The sequence below is a fragment of the Condylura cristata genome, unplaced genomic scaffold (assembly GCF_000260355.1).
Source record: "Condylura cristata isolate star-nosed mole 26May11 unplaced genomic scaffold, ConCri1.0 scaffold00006, whole genome shotgun sequence".
Classification (NCBI taxonomy): domain Eukaryota; kingdom Metazoa; phylum Chordata; class Mammalia; order Eulipotyphla; family Talpidae; genus Condylura; species Condylura cristata.
Window position 1 is genome coordinate 31162695 of NW_004567107.1, and position 27268 is coordinate 31189962.

A 27268-nucleotide genomic window follows, 5' to 3' on the forward strand; every position below is an offset into this window, starting at 1 on the left:
TTAAACATTTCAGGAATTTAGGTTTATAACACCTGCCTTGGTGTCCATAGTAACTTTTGATTTTTAACGTAAGAGATTAAATTACCACCAGGCAAGGAGAAACAGATGAGTCAAGAGTATTCAACTGACACTATGACCTAATAGCTTAGGCTGACCAATTAATATGTGCATCAGGCACATTCAATTTCCATTTCCTTCACTGAGCTTTGGACACCAAACACAGTGCAATCCTTTTAGGGGATCTTGGAATAAAGAGACTATTGATCCCAGTGTAAAAGAAAGAACGCAGATTGAGGGAACAAATAAGGGACAAGTGTGCCATAATTGTTAAATGTGTGAGATCTAAAGCCTTCTACGTTTGGATCTCAGTTCTGCCACTTTCCCCATGTGTGGCCTTCAGAAAACTACCCACTCGGGGCCTTGGCTTCATTATTTGTAAAGTAGCTAGGACAATATGCCACCTTCTACATGGAGCTAACATGAAGATCAAACATAACTATACATGCAAATGCTTACCACTGTACTTGACACAAATCAAATAATAAACACTGGCAATTTGGGGTTACCCATTTGGAGGCTGGAACACAAAAGCAGTGATATGACATGCTAGAGAAAAACTGTGAAAAGGTCCTTCAAGATTTAAAATAAAAACCCAAATCATCAAAACAAATGGCCTACAAAACACAACTAGAAGATATTTTAGTGGCTCTACCCCTTCAGGGTGGAAGACTTTTCAATGAAATTCCTAAAACCAGAGATTTTCTACCAGTCCATGTTTCCTCTCAATCTTAGTTCAAAACAGGAGAAGGACATGGGAAATCTGAAAAAGAAAACAGCTCCTAGTATTTGTTCATTTAAGAAATACTTATTAAATGAGTATCTGTTAAATCTTTAGACAATAAGCACATGTCTGTAAGAGTGAACAAGATCTCACCTATCAGTGAAGGAAAAGTAACATACATACATCAATTAATGCAAATGCTACAAAGATGGTAAAACACATGGGGCAGAATGTGAACTGGGTAAAGTCACTAAAGCCAAGGCGGTCCTTTCTCAGGAGATAAAATAAGAGCTTAGACTGTACAGAGGATCACGACTATATAGCAAGGCATGCAGTGTAGAGGCAGCACAAAGGGCAGAAGAGCAGGTACACAAATCCTCACTTAAGAAGACGTGGGGTTACAGAACAGAAAAAAGCAAATCAAATGAAGATATGGGTAGCACGTGAAGATAAGGGTCACACGGTTTTTTAAGGGACCATAAAAAATTTATATAGGCTTCCTTCTATGCAAAATGGCCAGTCATCAGAGACAGGTTTTAAACAGGGGAGCAATAGGATCTAATTTACATTTTAGAAAACAATTACTCTGGCTGCTGTGTGCAGAATGAAACACAGAAGACAAATACACAAGGATCCCTGTATTAGGCGGATAGGGCAGACTAGTGGAAGGAATAAGTGGGACTAGGAGAAACTCAAGTGGCAGTCACCCTAATAGAATTGAATGGAGACAGAATATATACCATTTTTTATATAAGTGAAAATTTTCCTAGTGAGCTTCAATTCTTTTCCCTTTCATCTATCACCCTAGCTCTAAGGACATCAACATTAAAGATCTGGGTAATTATCAGAGGAAAAGCAGTAACAAAGTATAAGCTCAACATGTAATATGGAGTATCAACAATAAATGTTACAGAAATCAAGGAATTTTGCCAGTGGCAAAAGAACAGACATCCAGTTTAATGGGACAGAATAGAGTCTAGCAATGGAGCCACACACAAAGTCAATAGATTCTGACATGGTGCAAAGATACTTCAAAGGAGAAAAGATATTCTTTTCAATAAACAGTACTAAAACAACTGAGTTGGATGTCCATCTGAAAAAAAAAAAAAAAAAGGAGGGGGAGGAAGGAATGAGCAACCCACATCTCAAATGGTAAATAAAACAACTCAAACCAGATCATGGACCTAAACACAAAACTTCAAGAAGGGCATCTGATAGAAAGATCTTTATATTTTAAGTCAGGCATAGAATAATAAGCAATTAACTCATGCATTACGATTGTAACAGTGTTAGACTCTCCTCTTCAAAAGATGCTTATAAAAATTTAAAGGACAACCACAGACAGAAAATATCTGTAAAATATGTAAGGGACTTACTCAATATATTGCAAAACTTAAGAAAAATGAGGCAAAAGCAGATTACAAATGAAGGTAGTGGGTAAGCACATACTTACTGATACGCAACATCATTAGTTGTTATAGAAATACATATAACCACAATGAGCACCATTATATACCTATCAGAATTAGCTAAAAAAATAAGTAAAAAAAAACCTTCCCAAAACCAGCCAAACACTATCTCTTACATATCAGTGAGACTGCCATACAGGTTTGGCCACTTTGGAAAACATGTACATTACTTAAAAAGTTAAATGTGTATTTACATCAACAATTTCACTTCTAAGCAATCACCCAAAAGAAGGGAAACTTCGATTCAGTCACAAAAACCAGTATGTGAATAAATACTCATTGCAGCCCTACTCACAGTCACCGAAACCTGGAAATAACTGATATACCCACAATGGAATATTATACAGCAATGCAAAGCAACCAACTACCGACAAAAGCAAGCTGACAAATCTCATTTGCATTGCACTAAATCAAAGATGGAAATACAAAAAGCTACATACATTTGTGTACATTTTTATTTATATGACATCCTTTAAAACTTCATTATGTGCAGTAAAATGTAAAAATATAAAACTTACAACTATTAAAAAGCCCATAATGACCTAAATAAATGTGATCTGAAAAATCCTTTCAGAATACACTTAAAAATATTCACTCACAATAAAAATTAAACATCCTTTAATAAGAACTGGTAAAGGCACTCAACATATTTGAATAATTAAATGCAACCATCAAATTTTCTAAGTATTCCCTAAAAGACTTTAGCCTTTTCACAAAGGTTCCCACAGAAGCATACTTAAAGATGACCAACTCATCTCTTTCTTTGGGAGTTTTGAGGAAACTGGTATTTCTTAAAATTTACCCTATGTCATTAGCCCTTTAGTTGCCTCCATCCTTCTTCTCAGTTTTGAAGAACACCAGACAGGTGGGACTCACAAGGGAAAAGTTCTAGCTAAATGGGAGTTGGTGATGCTGCCTGCTACCAACACTACTGGAGGGAAATCAGTAAAAGAATTAGAAATGGAGCTGCAAACTGGGGGCAAGAAGTAGCAAGTAACTTCTCTGGGAGGAGAAGTACCAACCAATAAAAAGGGATTAAAATGTAGGCCCTCAATGGGGGGGGAGGGAAGGGAGAGAAATGCACGGACTATGGTGGTGGCACACGGGTGATTTGGTGATGGGAAACCGCGGGGATTACAATCGAGATGAAAAAAAAAATGTGCAAAATGATGTAAAAATAAACTTTTGTAATAATTTAAAAATAAAAATCTGGAAAAAAAAAAAAAATGTGGGCCCTCCTTGGTGGTGCAGCAGGTTAAAGCACAGCACTGAGAATCTAAAGCCGCTTCCGCATGAGTTCGATTCCCGCCTGCCCCGGAGGTGACCACATGGCGCAGCAGACCTCTCCTGACCCGCCCGCTGCTCCCCTCAGCAGTGTACTTCCTCGATCTGCCTGTTCTGTTCCCCACTCTGTCTCTGGTGAAGCCTCTCGCCGCCCCTGAGCCTCTGGCCTGTACCCCAGTTTTGTATGCACAAATAAATAAATCTTAAAAAAAAAAGGGGGGGGGATTAAAATGAACAAGCTCACAAGTGGTTTTGAGTGAAGCTTGCTTTTCTGTGTAACAATTCCACTTGGACCGCACATACATTCTGAGGTGTGGTGAGAATGAAATGCATATTCACAGATCTGAGAAACTGTTTTCTTCTTCTTTTATTTATATTTATTTTTCTCCTACTGCCCACTGGTTTTTAACTTTTGTCAGATGTACCCGACCCGGACTCATCCTGCAACTGCAAGAGCTACTCCCTGCCTTAAGCTAATAAGCAAATGTCTTTAATAAGGAAAAAAGAGGGAAAGAAAAACAGTAGCATTTCAGGTAAGCAGCTTTAACACATGCACACACACATACACACACACACACAAAACGGACTAGCTTCTAGAAATTTCGCTAGCGAAGCTCTGCAAAATAAATTAACAAGGGGTACACTATAAGTACAAATTAGAAATACTGTTGTTTATCTGGTTTGGTTGGGGGAGTTCTGAAGGGGAGACAAAGCTTCTAAAAAATGACCTAATACATAAATCTGTCACAAAGAAGGGAAATCACTGCCACTTTTTAGAGGTTCATCAAATTGTAACACAAAGATTATTTTGACTACAGCACTTAATAATGTAGTCCTCTGACCCACAGCAAATGAACCAGTTGTAAAGACAAAAATGGTGAGGGTCAGGCAGACCAACCTAAGATACAGAAGTAGCTACGGATGCAATGTAGAGCTACTTTAGCTTATGTGCAATCAAAGCTTTTTCCTATTTTGTGAGAACAGGTGAACAAAGCCTTACAATTGCAGAAAGCTAGCCTCTCCCAGACATCCCATCACAGCCCAGCCATGTACATCACGCAGCTAGTGGCCAGCATATTTTATAAAGCCTCTAAGACAATAACAACTCTAGAATAATAGTCTACAAATCTTTCTTATAGGTCATTTTTAAAGTTTATTCCATATTATATAATTTAGATAATACTAATCAGTGGGAGAGCAACAATTAAGACCCTGTAAGTCTGCTGGAAAGTATTTTAAAAATAATACAAAAGTTGACCCATTAAAGAAAATATTTTAGGCACAGATGAGAAAACAGAATTCTGATCTAGCATGCTAGTTCAACTGGCTACCTACAGCGGAAGGTGCCCATAAAGAGCTCAAAGCCCATGAAGTCAATTTTTCAGTGTCCCTGTTCCTCCAGGAGATTCAGGGACATGGCTGGGCTAGAGGTTAATTCTGAGAAATGATCCTAGGACAGGAGTAGGGTCTGTGGAGATTGAGTCATAGAAGAAGGGGTGTATTCTGGAACTGGTCACTACATGGGCAACTGAAGATCCACCCTGTTGGGGACCCTTTGTGTAATATAATGCAGAAACCAACTCAAAATTGTCCAAGTAAAGGGTAGGAAGGGGGCATTCCAGTGACGCCCTGTGGATGGAGGGATCTCCCAACCAGCTGGTTTAGAGTCTCACCATTCCTTCCTTGTTACATGAGCAAAGTGAAAGATGGACTCCCCACAATAAAAATGCAAAAGCTTTAGCGTTTATCTGAGGGGAGGTGTTGTCATGCCTGGGGGAAATTGTAGTAATGGCAAAGTCCAGAAGGACAAGGGGTACAAAATGAACCTGAGAAGAACAATACTGCTTCTGCACTATGGGTATATCTATGCCCCTAAGAGGGTAGGAACACAACTACTACAAAATCAGTATCTTTGAACAGTGTTTTATTAGTAAAATCAAGAGATAAAAATATGGCTGTTGGATACTATATTCTTGCTTTTGTTAAGAAACTGAAGTTTTTTTAAATATTATTTCAAGTTTGATGTTACTGGCAGCTGTGACTTAAAGGGGGGAAACACATACCCACCCCACACACACGTTTTATATATAACCCACCTATTTATTATATCTTCCAGTTTTTTTGTCTCATGGCTAATAAGTTTAAAAAGGCAACAAGGAAAACTACTATGGTGGCACGCCTAAATGCCTCTGAAACTTAAAGGGGAGGATTTGAAATCTATAATGGAAAAAGGAGGACATACATCTTAAGGCTGTCACACTGCAAGACCTACTAGAAGACCAATCTGGAGTGAGTGAATGAATGAGTGTGTGTGTGTGTGTGTGTGTGTGTGTCTGTGTGTATGGGCCAATCATATGACAAGGACAATAAAACAAAATGCTAAATGGAAGGAAAAAAGCCCAGAAGGTATTGTCTTTCTTTTTTTAAACTAATTCAAACACATAGGATGGTAAAGGCAAAGTCATTTAAATCATTTCCTTAGTAATACAAGTAATATTTAAATAGATTTAATAGTGCTGCTCCAAACCAATGAATTATGGGTTTAAAACCTATTAAAATGTAATGTTTTTTTCCTGAGCTGAGAGGAGAGAGATTTAAATCCACTGAATTTTAATATTTCAGCTTGAGCTGCAGGAGGTAGAGAAAGTCCAAATGAACTATTCCATCAGCACCATTCAAGCATGAACATTTTAATCAGTTTTACTTCCTTGGAGTTCTCTAACACAGTTTACGCTGTCATTCTGAAAGCACTTAACACAGAGAGTGTGAAAAACCACCAAGGCTTGTTATTGCCTTCACAATTGATGGCAAATAATTTTGCAGACTTCCTATCATTAAAATGTCACTGCTAAAAATTGAGGTTCAGCATTTCTTGTGCTAAACTGCATTTTCCTCTAACACTATGGCATACCTGTTCTTGAGGATTTTTTAAGGGTTTTTTTTTTTTTAAATAAAACATATTGCTATCATTTTTTTTTTACCTTGAAGAACTATGGAATGAGTCATTTTTTATAAGCCCCAAATTTCTTTCCCAATTTTCATATTAACAAAACTTTTTTTCTTAATGGCAGTTTCTTTGGTGAAATTCTTATGAGGTTCCAAGTAAGCCTCCTTTATTAAGCATAACCACATTCACACAGCATGTGCTGATTATATAGTGTAATGGATTTAAAAAGCATTTTAAGATAGTCAGATGACTCAATTTAATAATACAGGAAATGAAAACATCATTTCTAATTAGATCATATTACTGATTTAAAACTACAATTTGCGTGTTGTTCCAACAGTGTGATCTCGCAGATGCTAATTTAAAAACACAGTGGCTACTAAGACACATGACAAGATCAAACTAGATACATAACAGTCCCCCCAACCTATTTGAGGGAACTCCAGGAAAGCTTCAAGCAAACATGAAATACAACCAATTCAAAACAAACACAAAACATAGAAAACAATGTAAAAATCTCCTGTTTTTTTCCTTATAAATAAAAGATAAATGATATTTAACTTAGTTCAATCTATCAACAGTTTTAAACTGAACATGACCTGTGAAAGAAATCATTATAACTGTGTTTCATTCCATTAAACACAACTAGCTTATTGTCAAGAGAACAAGCTGCCTCTCCAGGTTTCGGGCTCACTTCAGCATTTTGCATTTTGACTGCATGGATCAGTGGCTTGGCTCATTTACCAATGAAGGTAGAATAATATTGCAAAGTTAAAAAGGTGCTTCATCAGATTTCATTAAATCTGGGAACATTTGCGCCTGTCTGGATGGTGTGCATACATATAAAACAGATACACATGTAGTGATAAATAAATGAAGGTCTGCGGGGGCTTAGATGGGCTTTTGCCTCTCAGAAGGAACATTTTCATTTCATCAGTACACAAAATCATTGCCAACATTCTAAAAATCAAGAAACAAACATCTAAAGTTTACCCCTCATCATTTTTTTGGTAGGTCAAATCACCACCACCACACAACACCACTATGTCCAGGGAGACAGAGAATAGCAGTTGCTATAGCTCTGAAAAATGACTGGGCTCAAGGCACCATCAGGACTGAAACATGCAAAAGGCCTAGGACAAGAACAGGAGCAATAGAAAGTGGCCAAGCACACCTGTATTCGGGCTCTTTCCTTCTCCCTTGGTTTTGCAAGTTTCTAAAAACTGTTGGGTTTGTTTTTCAATTTCTGCACTCTATTTTTCAGAATAGTCAGATTATGTGATTCTGACTCAATTTTCTGCTCAGATACAAATAATTTGGCATTCCCACCAGATGAACCAACTACAGCACATGCTGCATTGCTAGCAAGCAGCTCTACAGAGTTAGTGCTTCAAATGAATTTTTAGGTCACAAAATTAAATTAGTTTTAATAATTAAATCCATATATACACAATGTCTGTCAGTAACTCAACTACACTGTAATAAATCAACCTTTTCATGAGAAAAGGCAATCTGCCATTCCCTTCAAAACAAAGTATGTAAAATGAAATAGATAATAAAAGAGTATTAAAAATGTTCTTGATGTGAGGAAGGGAACTTGTTCTGATTTTATATCTTCCCTCATATTTTTACTTAAGCAACATCCAAAACAAAATAATGTGGCTTTGATCTAGATTAATCTCTCCACTGTACAGACAGTAACTTATAAAACTTGAAACAAAGAGCATTGTTTTCCTAGAAAAGGCTGCCAACTAGACATAAGGTAGTAAGATGGCTTGTTGTATTTTAGCATTTCATACAAACAAACCCTAGGCCAGAAATGACCCAGTAATCTCCTTAGTTCTCCTGTCAGTCCTCAGTTTGCATTCTCTTCTTCAACTGCTGACAGATCGTATAGCAGATGAGACTGTATCTCTAGTGATCTTGGGAGATTTGGTAACCCAAATCAGTCCCACTGGAAGGTGACTCACTTTCCAAGGCAATTCAGCTAGTTCATGCATATATGCCTAAGCGTCAAACAAAAGCTTTCTCATCCCTTAAAAAATAAATAATACACTGCGATTTTCTGGAGTTTAAGGACATAAAAGTAATTGTGAAATACATGTATTTATGTCCTCCACCCACACAATATAGAAAATGTACCCGAAATGGGTTGTTCTGATTCACTTTCTTCTTTCCAACGGGCGCTTCTGAAGAAATCAAGGTTACTCTCTTCCATTTATTATGTTTTCTGATTTACTGTAGTATTTTCTTGCGGTCAAAGGGCCACAACATACAGTTCAAAATAGCCCATTAAAAAACAAGTGACAATCAGATTACTGCTCTACCAACACCACAGTCATCCCAGAGTTCTGATTTGCTTGTTAAAAGACACAGACATAATTGAAGCAATATCTTCACTTCAGATTGATTATCAGGCGACCCTTATCCACATCTTCACTCAGCAATTTGAATTTTAATGAAAGTAAATGGAATAATTAGCATTTCAAAGTATGTTTGATACAGTGAGGGGGAAAAAAGAGAAAAGATTTTTGCAGATAACCTATACACAAAAGAAAGTATTTGGGAGGGGACATAAGTACAACTGTAGTGTCTTCATTAGACTGGCCTAAAGAACTGCTCTACATTAGCTACATAGAGATGTGGATATTTTGTGCTCAACAGACCTAAGATTTCTTACCTTTATTATTTCTAAATTTTAGCTCTTTTTTTTTTTTTAAATTATCTGTTACCATAATCTGGGAGGGGAAAGATCTTAAAAAATGGGGATGGAGTGACTGCCCAAATGAAGGATTTCCAAGCAACACTAATGCCACTATCACCAGGCAGGATTTTCTAACTAGGCCACTGACTTTTTTTTGAAACAGTGTAGTTTAACTATTATTTCTACTACAAATAGACAGTAGCCCTTAAGAATCATCACAGGGGAGGAAGAGTAGCAGGGAGATTCAAAACTGTGTATTTCACTAAAAATGACATTAATACATTCTATATAATCATTTGAAAAAATATATATAAGAAATCAGGTCATTTTAACATCAAGGGCAATCTGTATCTTTTTTTTTTTCTTTTCCTGGCACAGGCTAGCAAGCTGATTGCAAAGGAAAGAAACATTATGTAAAAGATTACCCAGTCTCCTTAGTGGGAGTTTTCAGGATATCAACTTGAATTGGAAAGAATGTGATTCAAAGTTTCTGAGGTAGCTATCAAATTGCACATGAGATTGAAGGCCAGTGCTTCACTTCTCTTTGTGGTCCTCTATTGTCTTTTGCCCCTTCAATGGGACATAACTTAAAAGAAGAGAGTGAGAGAGCCCATGACAAACACTAAGATCAGAGCTAAAATGGAAAGGCCACGTACCCCAATGATGGCGTTCAGTTCGGCCATGGTCACCTGCTTGGCCCGTTCCACAGCCTGCACCACTTGTTGCTGGTGCTATAAATGAAGATCAGAAACAGAATACAATTATTTGCTTTCTGGTCAGTCAAGAATCGTTTTTCCTAACATGTCCTCTAACTTCAATTACATGCAAAACAAGATTTAGGGGTCTCCATGATTCAAAGAAAAATCCTGATAGGGAGTAACTACATATTTAGGATACCTAATCATTAAAGTGAGAGAGAAACGAATGGGCATCCCACTGCAGCCCAGAAATGATGCTCCCTTACAACTGCTAAAAGCAGCTTAAATTTTACTTTCAAGCTTGTGAAGCACTTTAACCCAACAGCTTCCACTGACAAACCAACACAACTCATCTCATACCTTTCTCTGTACTCCCCCTTTTCTTGGCCATCTATAAAAAATTGTTTTGAAAGTATTTCTAGACTCTATAAGGAAAATGTTTCTTCCAAAATGTGAAAAGCATTCACATCTTTCCTGCAGTTAAGGATTGCATGTATTAAAAAGATGAAAACTGTAAATTTAGTTAGCAGTCAAGAGCGCATGGTATTTCTTTTAAAAGCAGCAGAAAAACTAAGAAGGACAGTATAGAAAAACTCTGCAGCACATGATTTGGTTCTAATGGGAACAGGCTAGAACCAGTATTGGGGTAAATGCTACAAAAATATAACTACATGTAACAAACATGCAAAATATAGAAAATATTAGAAAAATATATCTCTGCATGGAGGCACCAACATGTGGGCATACACAAATGCTTAATACAAGAACCCCAAATATAAATATTATTCCCCACTAAATATATTTGAACACTCTAGTATCTACACTCTCAAATTTGATACACATTAGGTCCTTTTTGGAACTCTTTCAACTAGGTTTAATGAATGAAGAGCCAAAAGGACTGTGCTACAAAACAAGAACTTCTCTGTGTGGCTGGGAAGTCTTGTTTTGGTTGATACTAGTTGAGAAGTTTAGCTAATTTTCTCCACTGATTTAAGTGAATATTCTGAAGCTCAGCTATCACATAGCGTAACATAAACAAGGACTAAGGCTAGCCAGCTGTCAGTTAAATGTGAAATTCCCCCTGACCTACTTGGTAATACATTCCCCAAAACTCACATATCTAGTTTCTAAGATTAAAGAAGCGGAACCCCTATTTTCATATCCCAGCTGTGTAGGACTAGTGAGGAGAGGTGTCATGGGAAAGGAATTGCTTTAATTAACCCCCTATGGTGTTTTCACCCTTGATTTCCAAATATTTCATGCCTATGGCTGATGGAATGAAACGTCAAACAATGTATCTCAAGTTTTTATAATGGAATTTGAATATTAAACTATATGCTTTTTTAAAATTCTAAGATCTTCAATATCAAAACAAAGACATCACAAAATCTTTGTAAGTTGTATCTCCACTCATTCTCTTACTTTTAGTGTTTGCCAAAATGAAATAATTCATTTCCCATTTCTCGAAAGCAAAAATCCTAAAGGATTTATGAATGAGAAGGAATAGAATAACAGTTAATAATAGTAATTGCAGTTTTCCCTTGAAGCTAGCCTAACTTACGTGTGTAAACTGAGCCCTTACTCTGTGCCAAGCAGTGTTCTTGTTCAGATTTAAAACAAGTTGGCTGTCAGAATGGTGACAATGATAATACTTCGAAGTGGATAAAAAAGACAGCATGTAGGACGATGCTGGAATTGACCTAAGACTCAAATTATGTTTTCAGACTGTTGACTCTTTACTTTCCAATATTCAACACCAGTCACTCAAAACTTTCAAGAAACTGAAAGCCAAGGACTCCAGGCGCACACATCCAACATGCTCATCATTCACTTCATTCTACAAGTTTTCAAGCATTTATTTATTCTGTGCCATTCCTGAGTATTATTGAAATAGCATGTACTTTATATCAGGTATTCAAAAAACAATCCTATGAGACAAATACAAAAATTCTGTTTAGTTAGGACTTTCCAACATGAAGGTTGTTCAGTTCCTGCTTCATAAATTAGATTCCAACTGCCAACATGGGCAAAGATAGCCTTAGGCAGGAAGGCTATCTTTCAGGCCTGACATTAAAATCAAGTGCATTTATTGAGAAAACCAGAAACATGCCAGTAACACTGACAGCAGATATTCCTACAGAAACTCTTGTTAAAATGCTGAAGTGACAAAAGAAGTCATGATTCAATTCCTCCCTTCCTCATGGCAGAGGCCATAGGTTAATATCACAGCTGAACTCTTACCTGTAGTTCAGGTTTTCACTTCTCCATTTCTCCTTACACCAGTGAATTATCAGCTGTTTTAGAGCCTTTTAAACAGAAGCTCCCTAAGGCAAAGAATGTCTGTTTCCTCTTCCCTGTGCTATGAAAGCACCAAAACACCCCAACATTGTTCAATCAATCACAAAGTAACACTGTACCACAGACTACGCCATGAGGCAGGTAAGATGTGAAAATTAAAACTCAGGGAAGAAGTGGAGAATAATCAAATATAACTTGGCCCAAGGAGTTGTGTGTGTTTTGCCATTTTTGAACCTTAACAAGTAAGCTCTAGCTCGGAAAATACAAGTTTTTCACATTTTAAAACGACGCCGGTTTTCCCAGCTTGGCTGCCGGTTTTCCCAGCTTGGCTGCCGGTTTTCCCAGCTTGGCTGCCGTCTTTTCCCTGTTAATTCTCCTTATTGTTCTTTTCCCATTCTTCCACTCTACCCTACATAACTCCTTTTCTCTCCCACTTCCTGCTTATCCCCTCTTCACCTTACCACTAGTGGTGGCAGCCATGCCCACAACAGGAAATATGCAGAAGTCTTCTGGTCGATCCTACTACTCAAGCTGCTCATTCAACCATTAACTTTTTATCAGTACCACTAAAAAAAATGCCACCAAGAAATACATTAATAAGTCAAGGATACATGTAGAAGAATAAAAAAGTGAAATGCCTAATTATCTAAATTAAATACTGTGATTTCTAATTTTAAAAAATCCTAAGTAAGAACATAGTTAAACTGTAGTTACAGTTAAACACTATAACTAATGATAACTAAACAAACTGTTTTTGATGGGTGAATTTCATGATGAATAAATTTTATACCAATAAAATACTATGATTTAATAGTTATGGTGGGGAAAAAAATGAGGCAACTAAAATGAAATCCTATACACATTAAACCATTTGCCTACTTACTTTAATAAAATACTATGATTTAATAATAGTTATGGTGGGGTAAAAATGAAGCTATTAAAATGAAATCCTATACATATTAAACCATTTGCCTGCTTACTTTTATCATCCAAAATTATTTTCTGCATTTCTTTTAATGATTTATTTATTGTTGCATACAGATCTGGGGTACAGGCCAGAGGTACAGGGGCAGTGAGAGGATTCTCCAGAGACAGAGTGGGGAGCAGAACAGGCGGACTGACGAAGTACACTGCTGAGGGGAGCAGCGGGCAGGTCAGGAGAGGTCTGCAGTGCCATGTGGTCACCTCCGGGGCGGGGATGGAACTCATGCTGAAGTGGCTTTAGCCTCTTAGTGCTGTGCTTTAACCTGCTGCGCCACGAGGGAGGGCCCTATTTTCTGCATTTTTAAGGAAAAGTATTGAAAATATTTTTTTCTGCTCTAGAAAGATTAGAATAATGTAAGTTCAAAACAAAACCTGCTGAGAAACAAATCTTAACAAGCAACTAGTATGTGCACACTAAGTATTTAATGTATGTTTTTGAAAGAGCCTACAATGACAATACCTACCAGGCCAATACTTTGGGGTGCATGGCAGTGGATGCTTCTAATAAAAATAGCAATTTCAAAAACTATCACAACTTAATTTTTTAAAATAGCCACCTTATTGATGGGAATAATAAGTAGTTCGGACAGATATAAAATGAGCTAAGATTCTTTTTTAGTGAGGAGTTAATGTTCCTATAGATGCAAAAGAGAGCAAAACATAAAGGCCCCCACTCCTGAAAAACTCACAGCGCACCTTACAAAAACAGGACTGTGGGATGTGGAGTATTGTCAGAAGGAATGGCAAAGCACACATCCTGGGGCATCCGGTAAGGACTCCTTTTCTTATGTACTCATTCAATTATTTATTAAGTACGTATTGTACTTAGGCACTGTGGTAGGAACTGAGATTATGTAGGGAACAAGACAATGAATTTACAATACTTCATAGGCTCTGTAATTACAACTGAAGGTTAACTTCTATGAAGAAAATTACTGGGTGCTATGCAATCACTTACCAGGGAAATACCTAATCAAGCCTTAAGGTTGGTGGAAACAACTAAGATTAGAGGGATTACAGGATTCTTATGAGTGAAAAGCAATGAGAAAAGAACTGGAGGCACAGAAAGCTGCAAAGGTAAGATTTTTGAGAAAAGAGCTCGACTATCAAAGAAAAAAAATGCGTGTCTGGGTCAAGTACTATAGAGGTAAAATGTGGGAGAGAGGAATGCAAGGATGATTCTGAGGACATTCTTGGGCATGGGACAACACACATGCAAAAATAGTCAAAACAAAAGAGGTAGTCACAAAAAGAACAAAGGTGGGTACATGAAGCGATATGTGTTTGGTGTCAGCCAACTCTACAGAAGCACACACTAGAAGGTCGACAAGGAAGCAGGAGGCTGCTAAAATAGCAAAAGACTTTGCATGAAATGCAAAGAAGACTTTATCCTGGTAGGACATTTCTTATTAAAAATGTTTAAGCAGCCGAAATCTTTCCCTGCTGCATTTTAGCAAGATGAATCTGCAAATAGTATAGAAGCTTATAGGCAGGGAGGTGACTCAGATTGGGCGGAGAACAACTAGGGGTTACTGTAATATTTCGATGTAGGATGAAAGATATTTAGTCCTGAATCCAAATACCCTTCCATTTTATAGGAATCATTAGCCACCATGTATATGAAACACCACTCACTCAAAACTGGAGGGGCCATTAAAGAAAATGCGACCCAGCTGCCAGTAGTGTCCCAAGTAATATAACAACCCACCAACAAAACTCACTGTATTTGCAAATGCCTGTAGATTTCTAAATGCTGTTTAGGCTGAAGGGTTCAGAGTGACAGGCCAGAGGTTGTTACTAAAAAATAAATGAACCTTCTCTGTCATATTAGTGGGTAGTCAGTCTATTGATCAACCCTGTGAAAAGGGACTCACCACCTCATGGAAAAGTTTGGGCTTTTGTTTTTTTGTTTTTAATTTCCCATCTGGAGATAACAGACCCTAGTGTTGTTTAGAAACCTACGGCCCAGTAACTTCTCCACTGGAACTAGTTTTGCCTCTGATTTCTCCACTGAAGCAACACAGCAAGTATTTGAAACAGCATTAATGCTTACTTTCAATTTTCTCTATCCAAGTCAAATATTCTTGGGTCACTTGCTCTTGGAAACTCGTATTTCTGACTACTCCTCAGGTCATGCTCAGTGTAACTAGACACCATAGTTCAGATATGCCTCCACAGATTAATTCCAAGTGCAAGTGTCACTCCATGTCAAGGAAATCAGACTAAATCCTACTGAGCCTTTTTCAACAATCTTATACCAGGCTTATTGACACAAATAAGCTTTACATTTAACCAAAATCCCTCAATGAGCCTTTCTTAAATGGTGTTCCAAGAAATGCTAGTACAACAAGAAAACTGATGTTACTCAAAAAACAAAACCCAAACCACCAGTTTAGGAGGGCTAACATTTGGGCAAGCTGCAGATCTTAGAGCTCCCAATGCCAAAGAGGTTAAACAGGAATGTAAGGCATTCCAAACAAATTTGGCTATGGAACCTGGGGTTAAAGCTTTTAGTAGCATACCTTGCTTCCCAAGTCTTTCTTCCTACTGACCTTTTGGCCTTGCTTTCTCCATTCTCACTCATATTCTTCACTATATGTTCAATAAATTCTGTAAGTCTAGTGCTTACCAAAAGAAATTTCTGCAATGTGAGAAATGTTCTCAATCTGTGCATATAATACAGAAGTTACTAGACACATATGGGTGGATAATGAGCACTGGAAATGTGGCTGGTAAGATTAGAAACTTAGTTTTTAACCTTATTTACTGTGTTTAACAGCCACATATGGCTATGTTTACTGGAATGGATAACACAACTCCACTTAAAACTATTTTAAGATTTTGCTCAAGTAATAAGTGAACTTGAACCTCAAAAAAAAAAAGAGTCAGTTTCTCCAATGCACATTTTTTAAAGATACATCAAGATAACAGTTCCCAATGCAGCCTTTGGAAGAAAGCCCATATTTAAACCTGCAGAAAGCAAGTTCTACTTCCTGAGGGCAGGTACATCACAAATCTTTCCAAAACAAGCAATTGTTGCCCAAATGCATGGGTAATGCAAGGTAGTCGGGTGTGAAGGTGTGAAATATGGGACATTTAGTAATGATAGGAAAAAAATAAAATTTTTCAAAAGAAAAGCTGTCTAATAAAAAAAAATCAAAAAACTGGACCAAATATAAAATTTCAAAAACTTCCTGTGCTAGAAAGGTGTGTTAGTAATTTTAGGACAGTGATAGATAATACAGAGGCTTCCTAACACATCACCAACCCGGGTATAATGGCCCTGACTGGGAAGCAGAATGTCTTATGCAGGCCGCTGACACACAATGAGCAGCTGCAGATGATGATCTTACTGATGTCACTGCGTATTTATCAGGGGCTCTCTGGTGATTTCAGCCAAGCTCTACTACATCAAATCATGTTATCTCAAGCCATTGATTCCTTACAAAGTTAACAAGGAATAAGACAAGTTAACCTGGTGACATTATGAAGTATGAATACTGACACCAGTGCATGCAGCCTGGATGTTTTGCTCATATCCTTCCCTATCACACAATGTAAAAATCACATTTTCATTTTTTATTTTACAAGTATCCTATACAAGTAAAATGTATTGCAGTGTAATTCAGTACCACATTAACCTAGGTGCCAAATAAACAGCATTTGAGATCCAACTGTATCCCCTAATAGAAGGGTTTTGTTTTCTATGAAACTAAAGGGCCAAATTTACAGGAAGTTCAAACAAATTCATTTATCATTTGGGTTTGACTAATCTAGTCTACTGGAAATGGAATTGAAATAAACACATATTACCACTGTTACATAACTGTACTATTTTCAACCATTCATATGAAATGTAGCACGCCCAAATAATCTGCAGAATTTTGAGGGAAAAAATACCAATAACTTGGCATTTCTTATTAGGAAAGTTAACAAGGCAATAAACACCAAATTCTGAGTGAAAATTAAATTTGTAGCAGAAAGCATTCAAGTTGGAGTATTTCTTTTCCCTAGGTAAATATAAGAATAAAACATACAAGTCTTTAAGTTTTCATTCTAATTGCCCCTTTATATTCTAAAATTTCTAATGACCAAAGAGCTATTGTTAAATGTGGTGAAATAAGTGTCATAAATTTGTAAAGCAACTTTTATGCAAGGAAAGAAAACAGAACAGTTTGCTCTTACAGGCTAAGTTTTCAAACAAGCACTTGGCACCAAACCTGGGTGGATTAGGCTATTGGGCTCCCCCACCAGTTTTCTAAGCCTCCATATTTTTACCTAACTCAAGGAAGAAAAAAAATATTTGGAACTTAGTAAAGTAGGGCTGGAAGGGGGATATCCATCCTCCTTGGGATTGAATGCCTAGGACCAAGTTCAAACAATCTACTAAAAACAACAGTAGAGATGAATAATGACATTTCTCTGAAAGTAACCATCAGCATAGGGTTAAAAAACATGAACCGGGAAGCCACTAGTCATTAGGTCCCACTTTCTGTTCTCTCGCTACCTCTATAACATGCACACATTCCAGAGTGTAGACAAGAAATGGTGTAAGGCCCAAGTCATCAAGTTTGATGCTACAGATCAACCTGAGCTGATTTTTCTGAGATAAATTAAAACTACATGAAACCAAGAGTGACTTATGCAATGTGTCTTTTGTGGAAGTGAAACTGTCAAAATTGTTCAAAGATAATATATATTTACAAAAGAGTATGTCTGAGAGAGGGGGAAAGACTGAGAACTATTCCACTCAGGAGAAGAGGTTCTTAAAACAAGAACTTTTCAGGTTTAAGCCATGTTTTCCTTCAATGAAGTCTGCTTAAAACATGGCAGGTCTGTATCACCTTCATCAATTAAGAGGTGTCATATTTTATAAAATATGGGCATAAAATAAGTTGTGCATCTAGACCTAGACAGCCTACGGGGCCCATAGCTATTCATGTGTGTTTCCTTTCCAGGCTGACTGCTAAATAATACTGATAGGTGATTCTTCTCCAAGGTTTTAACTGTAAAGGGAGACTTCTTTGTCAAGAACTACACATAAATTTCATATTTTATATGAAATACAAGCTGGGACTACAGTTTGCCACATAAAGTCAATTGGTCTAATTGCCACATTAGGCCAATATGGATTCCCTTCAAGTCAACACAGCAATAATAATAGCCACCATTTTCATTATATGCATACAGCACTGTGTCTACAATAATGGACAGAGGACCCCTGACATCCCTCCCTTCATCCCTCCCTTCTCCTAACATTAGTGAAAGTTTTAGATGGGCATAAATGGCCATTCAGCTAAGAATCCATTTCCAAGTCTCCCTTGCAGCTCAGCTAAGCTGGCAACTAGACCTTGACCATTATAAAGAGTTAAAAGGTGAGCATCTTCCACATCATACTGTTAAGTGTAATAAAAGCACAAGTCCTCTCTCCCTTCTTTGAACTAAACCACTGTTATTTTAGTCTGTCTTTTTTTTAAAGCAGTTAAATATCTAGCTAGGTGCCTTTACTTTAACATTTATCCTCAGAGGTAAGAGACCCTACCGTGCAGGTATTTCATTTTGAGGATGAGGAAATTGTAGCCCCCAAAAATTATGTGTTGTGCTCAACGTGATAAAGAAAGCAAGTGACTCCACCTAGATTTGGTCCCAAATCTGCCTGAACTCGAACCCTTAGCACAGTATCTCTAAAATGATCTATGCCAACAGAGACCACATTTCTGAACAAAACAACTGTATACAGGGGAGGTACTGGGGTGGGGGGGGCATTTTCATCTATAATGTAATAAACTCTACTTACCAATCTATGACCTATGGGGAGTCTAAAGTTCTCAAAAGTCTTGGAAACACCTCACTGACTGAGGTGCATACCCTCAGGTGATATGCCTGCCATCTCAACAATGAGTATGAAAAATACACTGTCCCCTAAATCTGATCCTCAGCTCACTCCCGATACTGAATTCTTAATTTAACAGGTTAAGACAATACAGACAATACTTACCTGCTTATTAAAAAAAAAAAAAAAATGTTTTTTCTCTTCCTTCTAAAAGCTTATCTGTATAGAGGTAAATGCCCACTTTTGGAAGTAGATCCCGTGGGTACATGATCTAGCTACATTCACAGACTGCCAGCCAGTTCTAATCTGATATACTACACCTTGAATTCTTCCCAGTTTTTACTTACTCCTTTCCTTCCAAATGTCTTGGGACCCATAACATCTAGAATAGAATCCATTTCCCAGGAAAGGGGAAAAGAAACTGGCATTTACTATTCTAAGCACTTTACATTTTAATACACATAATACACACTGAAAAGATGGGTTATTTTCCTCATTCTATAGGAATACAAAGGGTCAGATAGAACAACTTCCCTAATACAAAGCCAATGAGAGGCAGAATTGGTCTGAATCCAATTAGTAGAAATGCCACACCTTTGCTATCAGGATGTAAAATAGTGTACAGTTTCCAATCTCCATATACCATAAAGGTATCTTCCTAAAATGAGGGTGGGGAACACTGGCAACAGTCAGCACCCACTGGCGAACTTCAATGTTGCTGAGGACCCACAAAATCTAAGGGTCTAGGAGATAACATCCTGAAATTACCAACTGGGGGTCGGGAAGGGGTGAGTCCAGCCACATAAACTACTTGTAAATAAACTACTTGTAAAAACAAAACTAACTTCAGCTAAGTGACCAGATATTTTGAAACCAGTCAGACCCCAACTGGATTGAGGTTTGTTTTTCTAGACAGCTTTATGGGCAAAACAGAGACCCCATCCAAAACCACTGCTCCTTTGGAGGACAGCTTTCCAGGCTGAGCTTGTTAAAGAGAGTCACTTTTTGGATCTCTGTTTGCAGGGTGGGGTTAAGAAGTGTTGAAAAACTGAAAAATTAATTTTTGGAAATAAAAGAAAACTGCCCTGAAGACTCCCTAATGCCTCCCTGAAATTTTTAGCTAGTTCACAAACCAGGATTAAGTTTTAATTTATAACTTGTTTCTTGTAAAAGAACTTTAAAGAGAAGATAACCTGCTCTCTCAAGGAATAAAACCAATCCATATTCTGAAAAGTAATGACTGAAAAGGGGGAGGGAAGGCTGGCACCAGGTCTCACTGTTGCCACTGCAGCTAGGAGATTTAATCCCAAATAGCCCACACACTGATCTCATGTACTCTGTGCTAATACTGACCTCTTTGCACAGATGAGGAAACTGAAGCTTAGAGTGGCAAATCTCTTGTTAAAGTCACCCAACTTAACTAGGACTCCACCCAACCCAACAGTCATCATCCTAGCACCTCTTGCTTATGGACCTGCAATAGGGACTTAAGATTATTAATTGGTCTTCTATGCAAATGAGGAGCTAGAGAGAACAGAAGAGAGCTTCCCACTTACTACTCTGAGATTTTTCTTCTAAAGAAGAAAATTGAGGGCACTACAATACAGATCAGTCTTATCTATTCTTAAAAACCTAAAGAAACTGGGAGAAAGAACAACTTCAGACAGGCAAGGGCTCCGTCATTTGTGATCTAATTCTGATATTAGGAATCCTGAGAAATTCTGAAAATTCTAATTAATGGTTACTTTAATTACCAGAGTTGGCATCTTTGTCTAATGCTTGGGACTTTGGAAGGTGAGTACAACAGCTAGTCATTAAAATGTATATTGCTTTTAACTTAAAATCATGTTTTAAAGAAACCTACTAGGAAAATACATTTTTCTCCTGTGATTCTTATATATACATACACTTGAAGTACTTTCAGCTACCTAATTCTACAGAAATGTTTGCAGTTAAAATTAAATTTAATAGTTGTCATTCAAGTACTAAATTGCTTTTTTTTATTTTAGAAAATGGTACACTAGACACAAGCAATGTAATGTAGGCACATTTAATCAGCATGCAGGGGCCAAATTAAAAATAATCTTCATCTAAATGCATATAAATCACCTGCTTCTCAAACCATCACCCCCCCCCCCAAAAAATATCTCCCAACAGCCCTGCAGCTTATACACTAGTCTTCAGGTGATTTGATTTTTTTCTAAATACAATCACTTAATTTTTGAATAAAAAAATCTTAAAATAAATTCTAATGCAGCAGCTGCCATTTTGGCACTGAGACTGTCACACAGAGAGCCTGTGTTAAAAGATCAGATTAAGAGCCTTCAGTCCTGGCACCAAGTGATGCTTGCAGCCATGCAAGAGTGATTTTCCATGCCTCTGAAAAGACAGGAAATAGAATTCATCTTCCTCTAATAACCTGCCTCTCCCCTCCCTCCAGATTATGGTCCATCTGGCCTCAGGGTAGAAAGGAGGAGTCTGATGCTCACAGAACGCCCAGAAGAGGAAACACGGTGGGCAATGTTCAGACACAAAACATGAGAGAAGCACAGATTTGACAGGAACAAGCATGTCTGTGGCCCACACACTGAAAAGAAACACGTACCTGAGGAAACTGGGTAAAAGAGAGGAAAAAAAGGGCAAATTAAACCTAAATCAAGCAGATGAAAAGATAGAATCAAAATTAGGATTTGGGAAACCATGACTTTGTCATTCATTATGCAAGAATCAAGAATTTTAACCAAGAAATGTTAAAGTATAGGAGAAATAAAAAGGGAGAGATAATGATGCTTATCCTCCCTGCTTCAAGCAGAGGAAAAGGACTTGCCAGTTATCTCCCAACGGCTTTCCTCTTCAGAGCACAACTTCCTTAGCCAATTAATTCCAGCCCAGTCTTGTCAGCACCACCCCATCACACATGCTCTTCCTACTGGGCCTGCTCACATAAACACTCACGTGGGCAAACAACCTCCTGGCAAAGCAGCTCCACCAACACCCCCAAGGTTTCCTTTACACTTTCGAACATAACCCTATAAATCCTACAAAAATGCCAAGGAATGTGAGTTGTACTGATAATTATATATAGGGGTCAGTGCCTACAGAGGCTCCAAGTCCAATACCACCCCCAGGGATAATTCAAACTTTTCCCATATGGTGGGATATGGTAATTTAGCCTGGTTAAAGCTCTGGGGCTTACATGTTCCTCCCATTCTCCCTCTCCATCAAGCAGAGCAGCTTCAAGAAAGAATACACACTGGGTTTGGATAGGAACAGGTAAAGAGCAGCCAGGCTTCCTAAAGAAATGCAAATGGACTCCTTGAGTTTCCTTCACCACTCCATCCAATCTGGTCACAAGCAAATCCTCAGTAGACACAGGTAAATGGGGATACAGTGGGAAGTGGTTTTGTGATCACAACTACAGACAATACATCCTCTGTTGTCTGATCCAGAAGAACATTTGAATTCCGGATGTTAACTTAGGTCCATGATTAGTGAATATGAGAACACCATGGGAGATATAGCCCAGGAAAGGTGCCCATGGTTAACTGAGGTCTAGTCCAGTTCAGGTCAAATAAGAAGTCACACAACAATTCACACCTCTGTAATGCATGTGCATAATCAAATATCTACAGGCTAAACGCTAACCTGTCCACGAGAAGGTAGGGGGACAAACAACTTTCTAGGTGTAGTGACACTGTACATTTAAAGAACAGAAGGCCAGGAGAAAAAGTGCTTTGTTACCTTCCAGCCCACCACACAAGACATGTAGCTCAAAACATTTGTTAGTTTCTTCCTTCTCACAGTTGCTCTTATCTGAATAAATGAAGCATTCAGTAATCCAGGAGGTCCTGCAAGCACTATCACCTAAACATTGTTACTAACACAGGTCACAAAAGAAGGGGATAAAAAGCCACAAGGGAGCCAGCAAGCACTAGAAATGGCCCCCATCGTCACACCACGTGTTTGGCTGTGGACAGTGTACACTTCCACAATTGGTAAAGCTGCATGCTGGGTCTCAGGGTAAGGCTGCAGTACCCACGAGCAACGAGGCCACCGGGTCCGACTTGCATGTCCTTTCCCAAACACATAACCAATAGAAAGACTCCATCACCGGGTAATGAGGAGTAATTTTAAAAGGCAGCTAACCTAAGTTTTTAGTCTGTTTTCTACTATAGCCTTCTATTTGCTATTTCTTCCGTCAACTCTTAATGCCCAATGGCAAAAACACGGAACAGCTCTTGTCTTCTGGGCAATTTTTCAGACTAACTTCTTAGATGTCATTATGATAAGTTATAATTCTGAGCAACATCTATCATCCTATGACAGCAAATTATTTTACCAACTGAATTTCGCTTTGCACATTAGAAAATATTCCATTATCAAAACACAATTATTTGCCCCTGAATTTTAAAAAGGTGCAGAAGTTAGAATGCCAACAATGTATCTTACAAATGCATATAAGCTTCAACAGACCAAACAGGGCAGAAAAGTAGGTGCATAATCCCTTCTCCTCCAGAGCCACCAAAATGGCACTTCTAGTTCAATGACTGAAATCCGCCGCCTTACCTCTTGGGACAGGAAAGGAATGACTTGTGCACAGATAGCATTCAGCCTCTTGACAATCTCTGCCTGTAAAAAGAGTAAAAAATAAAAAAAAGGAAAGGAAAAGCAATAAAGAAAACAGTCAGCTGGTTACAAATTCCCGAAATATTAACAGGACGATATTAAAACACACTTTATATTCTGGCTGGCATATTTCCTAAGGAAAAGGAAAACTCTCATCAGCAAGCCCATTAAAAGGAGGCAGTGACAACAATGCCCCATTAATAGCACAATTTATTAACCAGCATTCATCTTAAAAAGTCAACCTTCAAGCACCAGGACAACATAAAAAGGAATTTAATTTTCATGACTGGAAATCAGTTTTCAAATGCCTTCAACAAGACTCTTGTTCATTCTAATGTGGTTTTTCATAAAACCTTCACTTTTTCAAGTTTAGATAATAAAGATTATTTTTCTTCTCCATCCTCACTTCTCTCAGTTATTCACTAGATTTCTACTTACTTTGCCTCTACTTAAGCACAGGTCTGGGATTTTTATAATCAAGTCTCCAATACCTCCAAAAGAATGAGATACAACCAACGGAAATCAAGTTGATTAATTCAGTTCCTACAGATTATTGAAGAATGTCCTGTTTCATCAACCATGAAAATTTCTAAGTATGTCCCACAGAGTTTTCTGTGTGCAAAGGTTTAGAGCACATGCTAATATTCTGCTGAATTTGGAAGAAAGCAATTTGTAGATGTATGAAGATAAGCTTAAGTATATTAACTTATCACTGTACTACACACAGCAAAACCCAGTAATACCAGAAATCGTTTTTTCTATAATTTTTCTAATATAGAAAAACTTGACACTAACAGGATGCTATAGTAGGTTAAAAAAAGAAGAAAATGCTACCATTAACATTTTATTTTAAAAGTTACCAGAGCTTTGCCAAATTTCATCTTAATTTGTATTATCACAGGCTTATATATTTTGATATGTGATAATACAGATGGACATACAGAATAGAGTATATTTTAATGATGGGGCGGGGGGAAAGGACAGACAAGAAGCGTTGAAAGACAGAAAACATAAAGCAATTACTATTCCTAAGACATTCTCAAAATAAATTCCACCCAGGGTCAGTTCCTCATTTTATAAGAGGACAAAAATGCTCTTTTTCTTGCTAAGTCATTACCAGAATGACAGTGACACTCAACTTGTGCAATCTAGGTTTCCTTCTTTCATCAGTGACCCTTTTGACTTTGTAGCTATGCAATCTTTTAAACGCCAGCACCTTAAAAACTTTGCCAGTCAAGAGAAAATACAAATTCACCATGAAGTTTCAAACCTAAGCTTTCCATTCCAGTCTGCATTCCTAACAGGATGGACAAAAACTCAGCACCAATAAGGAGCAATGAATAAGGACCCAACTGTGCTGACCTGATTTAATTTACTGCACTGGCCCCATGGAGCATTTAGCCATCCTTTAAGAAGGCTTAAACCACCATGAAAAGCTGCAATGGGAATCACCAAACCACTCTCCACCTGGACGAACATACCACAGTGGTTATGGGGTGAAATTCCAGCGTGAGCTGAGAAAATAGAGTAGCATTCACCAGACTGAAAGCACTGTTGTCTCAAAGGCATTTGGTTGTTAAGCTTTTTGTAGGGAGAGGTAGAGGGGGAGAGAATAAAAGATAATGAGACACTTTGGGGCAGACCAAACTGATGATTCTAATGCTTAGAACCATCTGCCAAGCATATTTTCCTCATTATGTTGTTTACATAAATAAAATAGTCCCTTGCTAGGAGGGTTGAAAAATGTGTGGGCACATAAGAAAACTGAGTTCTTTAGTTTGCCTACATAATCTAGGCAATAAAAACTACTCTAATGAAACTTACTCATCTGGCAAAATAAAGACCAAGAGGTATTTATTTGACTTCTTTAATTTTGGACCTAGCCTATTTTAAGCCTGAGCAACAATTTAAAAAAAAGAAAGAAAGAAACTACATTTTCTTCAAAATAAATGTAGAAAAGCAGAAAGATTATTTTATTGATTCATGTATGTTAACACATATCCATAAAAGGGTGGGGGTAGAAACCTCCCAAACTTTCTATCTAAAGGTCTCTTTTTGCTTAAAAGACTTCTTAATTTCTTGAAGTTGTCATGCCAATGGATTTTCCTGGTCAAGCTAATTGGCAGCAGGAGGGGTGGGATGTGTGTGTGATTTCATAAAATTAAGCAGGTCATTCCTCACTTTGAAAGCTAAAGTTGCCTCGGAAACACTGCTGCTTCCATGGTCATCTAATTTTGCCTCTTTTGTCCCATAGGACCCAGCTTTAGGGAGGCATCATTTATTTACAGGCCTTTCCTCTGGCTTCAGCGATCAGCCAATAATACTGTGGACACACACTTCTAATGGCCTATGTTTTGAAACTGAGTCTAATCTAATGGCGTGGGGCCCAACTTCTTTTCCAGCATAGCCATTAAAGGATGTAGGTTATTGCTGTTGTCACCATTGATATTTGTCATTGTAATGTAATTAGGGCCCTAAAATGATGCATTACAGCCCTTGGCACAGCTTCTATTAAAATCTTTTCTTCTGCTCACTGAACTGCGACCTGCTTTCTGATGAATAACAGACAGACAGCTTTAGGGTAAGGAGCAGATTCATCAAAGAAGTATTTTCAGCTTTGGGGAAAGAGAAGGAAAAAAGGCAACCAGGAGGAGGGGCACTAGGGGAGGAAAAGCCACAATACACATTTGAATTTCATCTGACCACTTGAAATTCTGATTGCGTCTGATGCATCTTGCTTAGACAATATATTCCCAGTCTTCGAATCACATGGTTAATCAGGGCTCTAATCTGCTATCCATCAGCCTATGCCAGAGCTGTAGCTTCCAATCAAATTTATAGGTGATGAGGCTCATGCATCCCTGAGCAAGTACATTCGCAGATAGTACATTTATACAGGCAGGGATTCTGAAATACTGCTGTTGGGGGGGGGGGGGGGTTCTGAATTTGACCATGGTATCTGATACTTTATGGAAAGTGCTAACTATTGTCATCAGATGCCCATGGTGTTCCAAAATAGCATTAATGGCCAATAAAAAGGCAATTCTTCACTTCAAAATGTTTCAAGAAGACTGTCTTGGTTACCACAGCTTGACAAGTAAATCAACTTTCCACAAGTCTTTCCATCTTCCTCTAGCCATCAATATATTCCTTTAAAACAAAATAAAAGATGAGGCCCTCCCTGATGGCGCAAGCGAGTTGAAGTACAGCACTGCAAGCTAGCTACACGGCTGCTTCAGGGCGAGTTCAATCCCTGGCCCCAGAGGTGATCTACATGATGCAGCAGACCTTTCCTGTCTCACCCACTGCTGCCCTCAGCAGTGTATTTCATCAATCTGCCTTGGTGAATCCACTCACTGCCCCTGCACCTCTGCCCTGTCCCCCAGTTCTGTATGCATAAATAAATATATCTTAAAAAAGAAATCATATCCAATCGAACACCCATTTGTTTAGAGCAATAAAAACTTTAAAAAAACTAAAAGATGAGTTCTGGCCCTCCCTGGTGGCGCAGGTTAAAGCACAGCACTAAGAAGCTAAAGCCACTTCCCCAAGAGTTTGATCTCCGCCTGCCCTAGAGGTGACCCACATGGCGCAGCAGACCTCTCCTGACCCGCCCGCTGCTCCCCTCAGCAGTGTACTTCGTT

At 38.1% G+C, this 27268-nt stretch overlaps 1 protein-coding gene across 4 annotated transcripts in view; it reads right to left on the reverse strand.

Annotated features, from left to right (window-relative positions):
• The window catches only part of TLE4 (transducin-like enhancer of split 4), a 135561-nt gene that overhangs the window by 77203 nt on the left and 31090 nt on the right, over positions 1-27268 (reverse strand). For 3 of the 4 annotated variants that reach the window (XM_004677549.2, XM_004677551.2, XM_012721511.1), the window contains exons 5-6: positions 23565-23627; positions 9842-9916 (exon numbers count right to left, since the gene is read on the reverse strand). In XM_004677549.2, the coding sequence (XP_004677606.1) occupies positions 9842-9916; positions 23565-23627 (138 nt within the window). The remainder of the gene's footprint in view (positions 1-9841; positions 9917-23564; positions 23628-27268) is intronic. The other variant, XM_012721512.1, reaches the window with a different exon arrangement.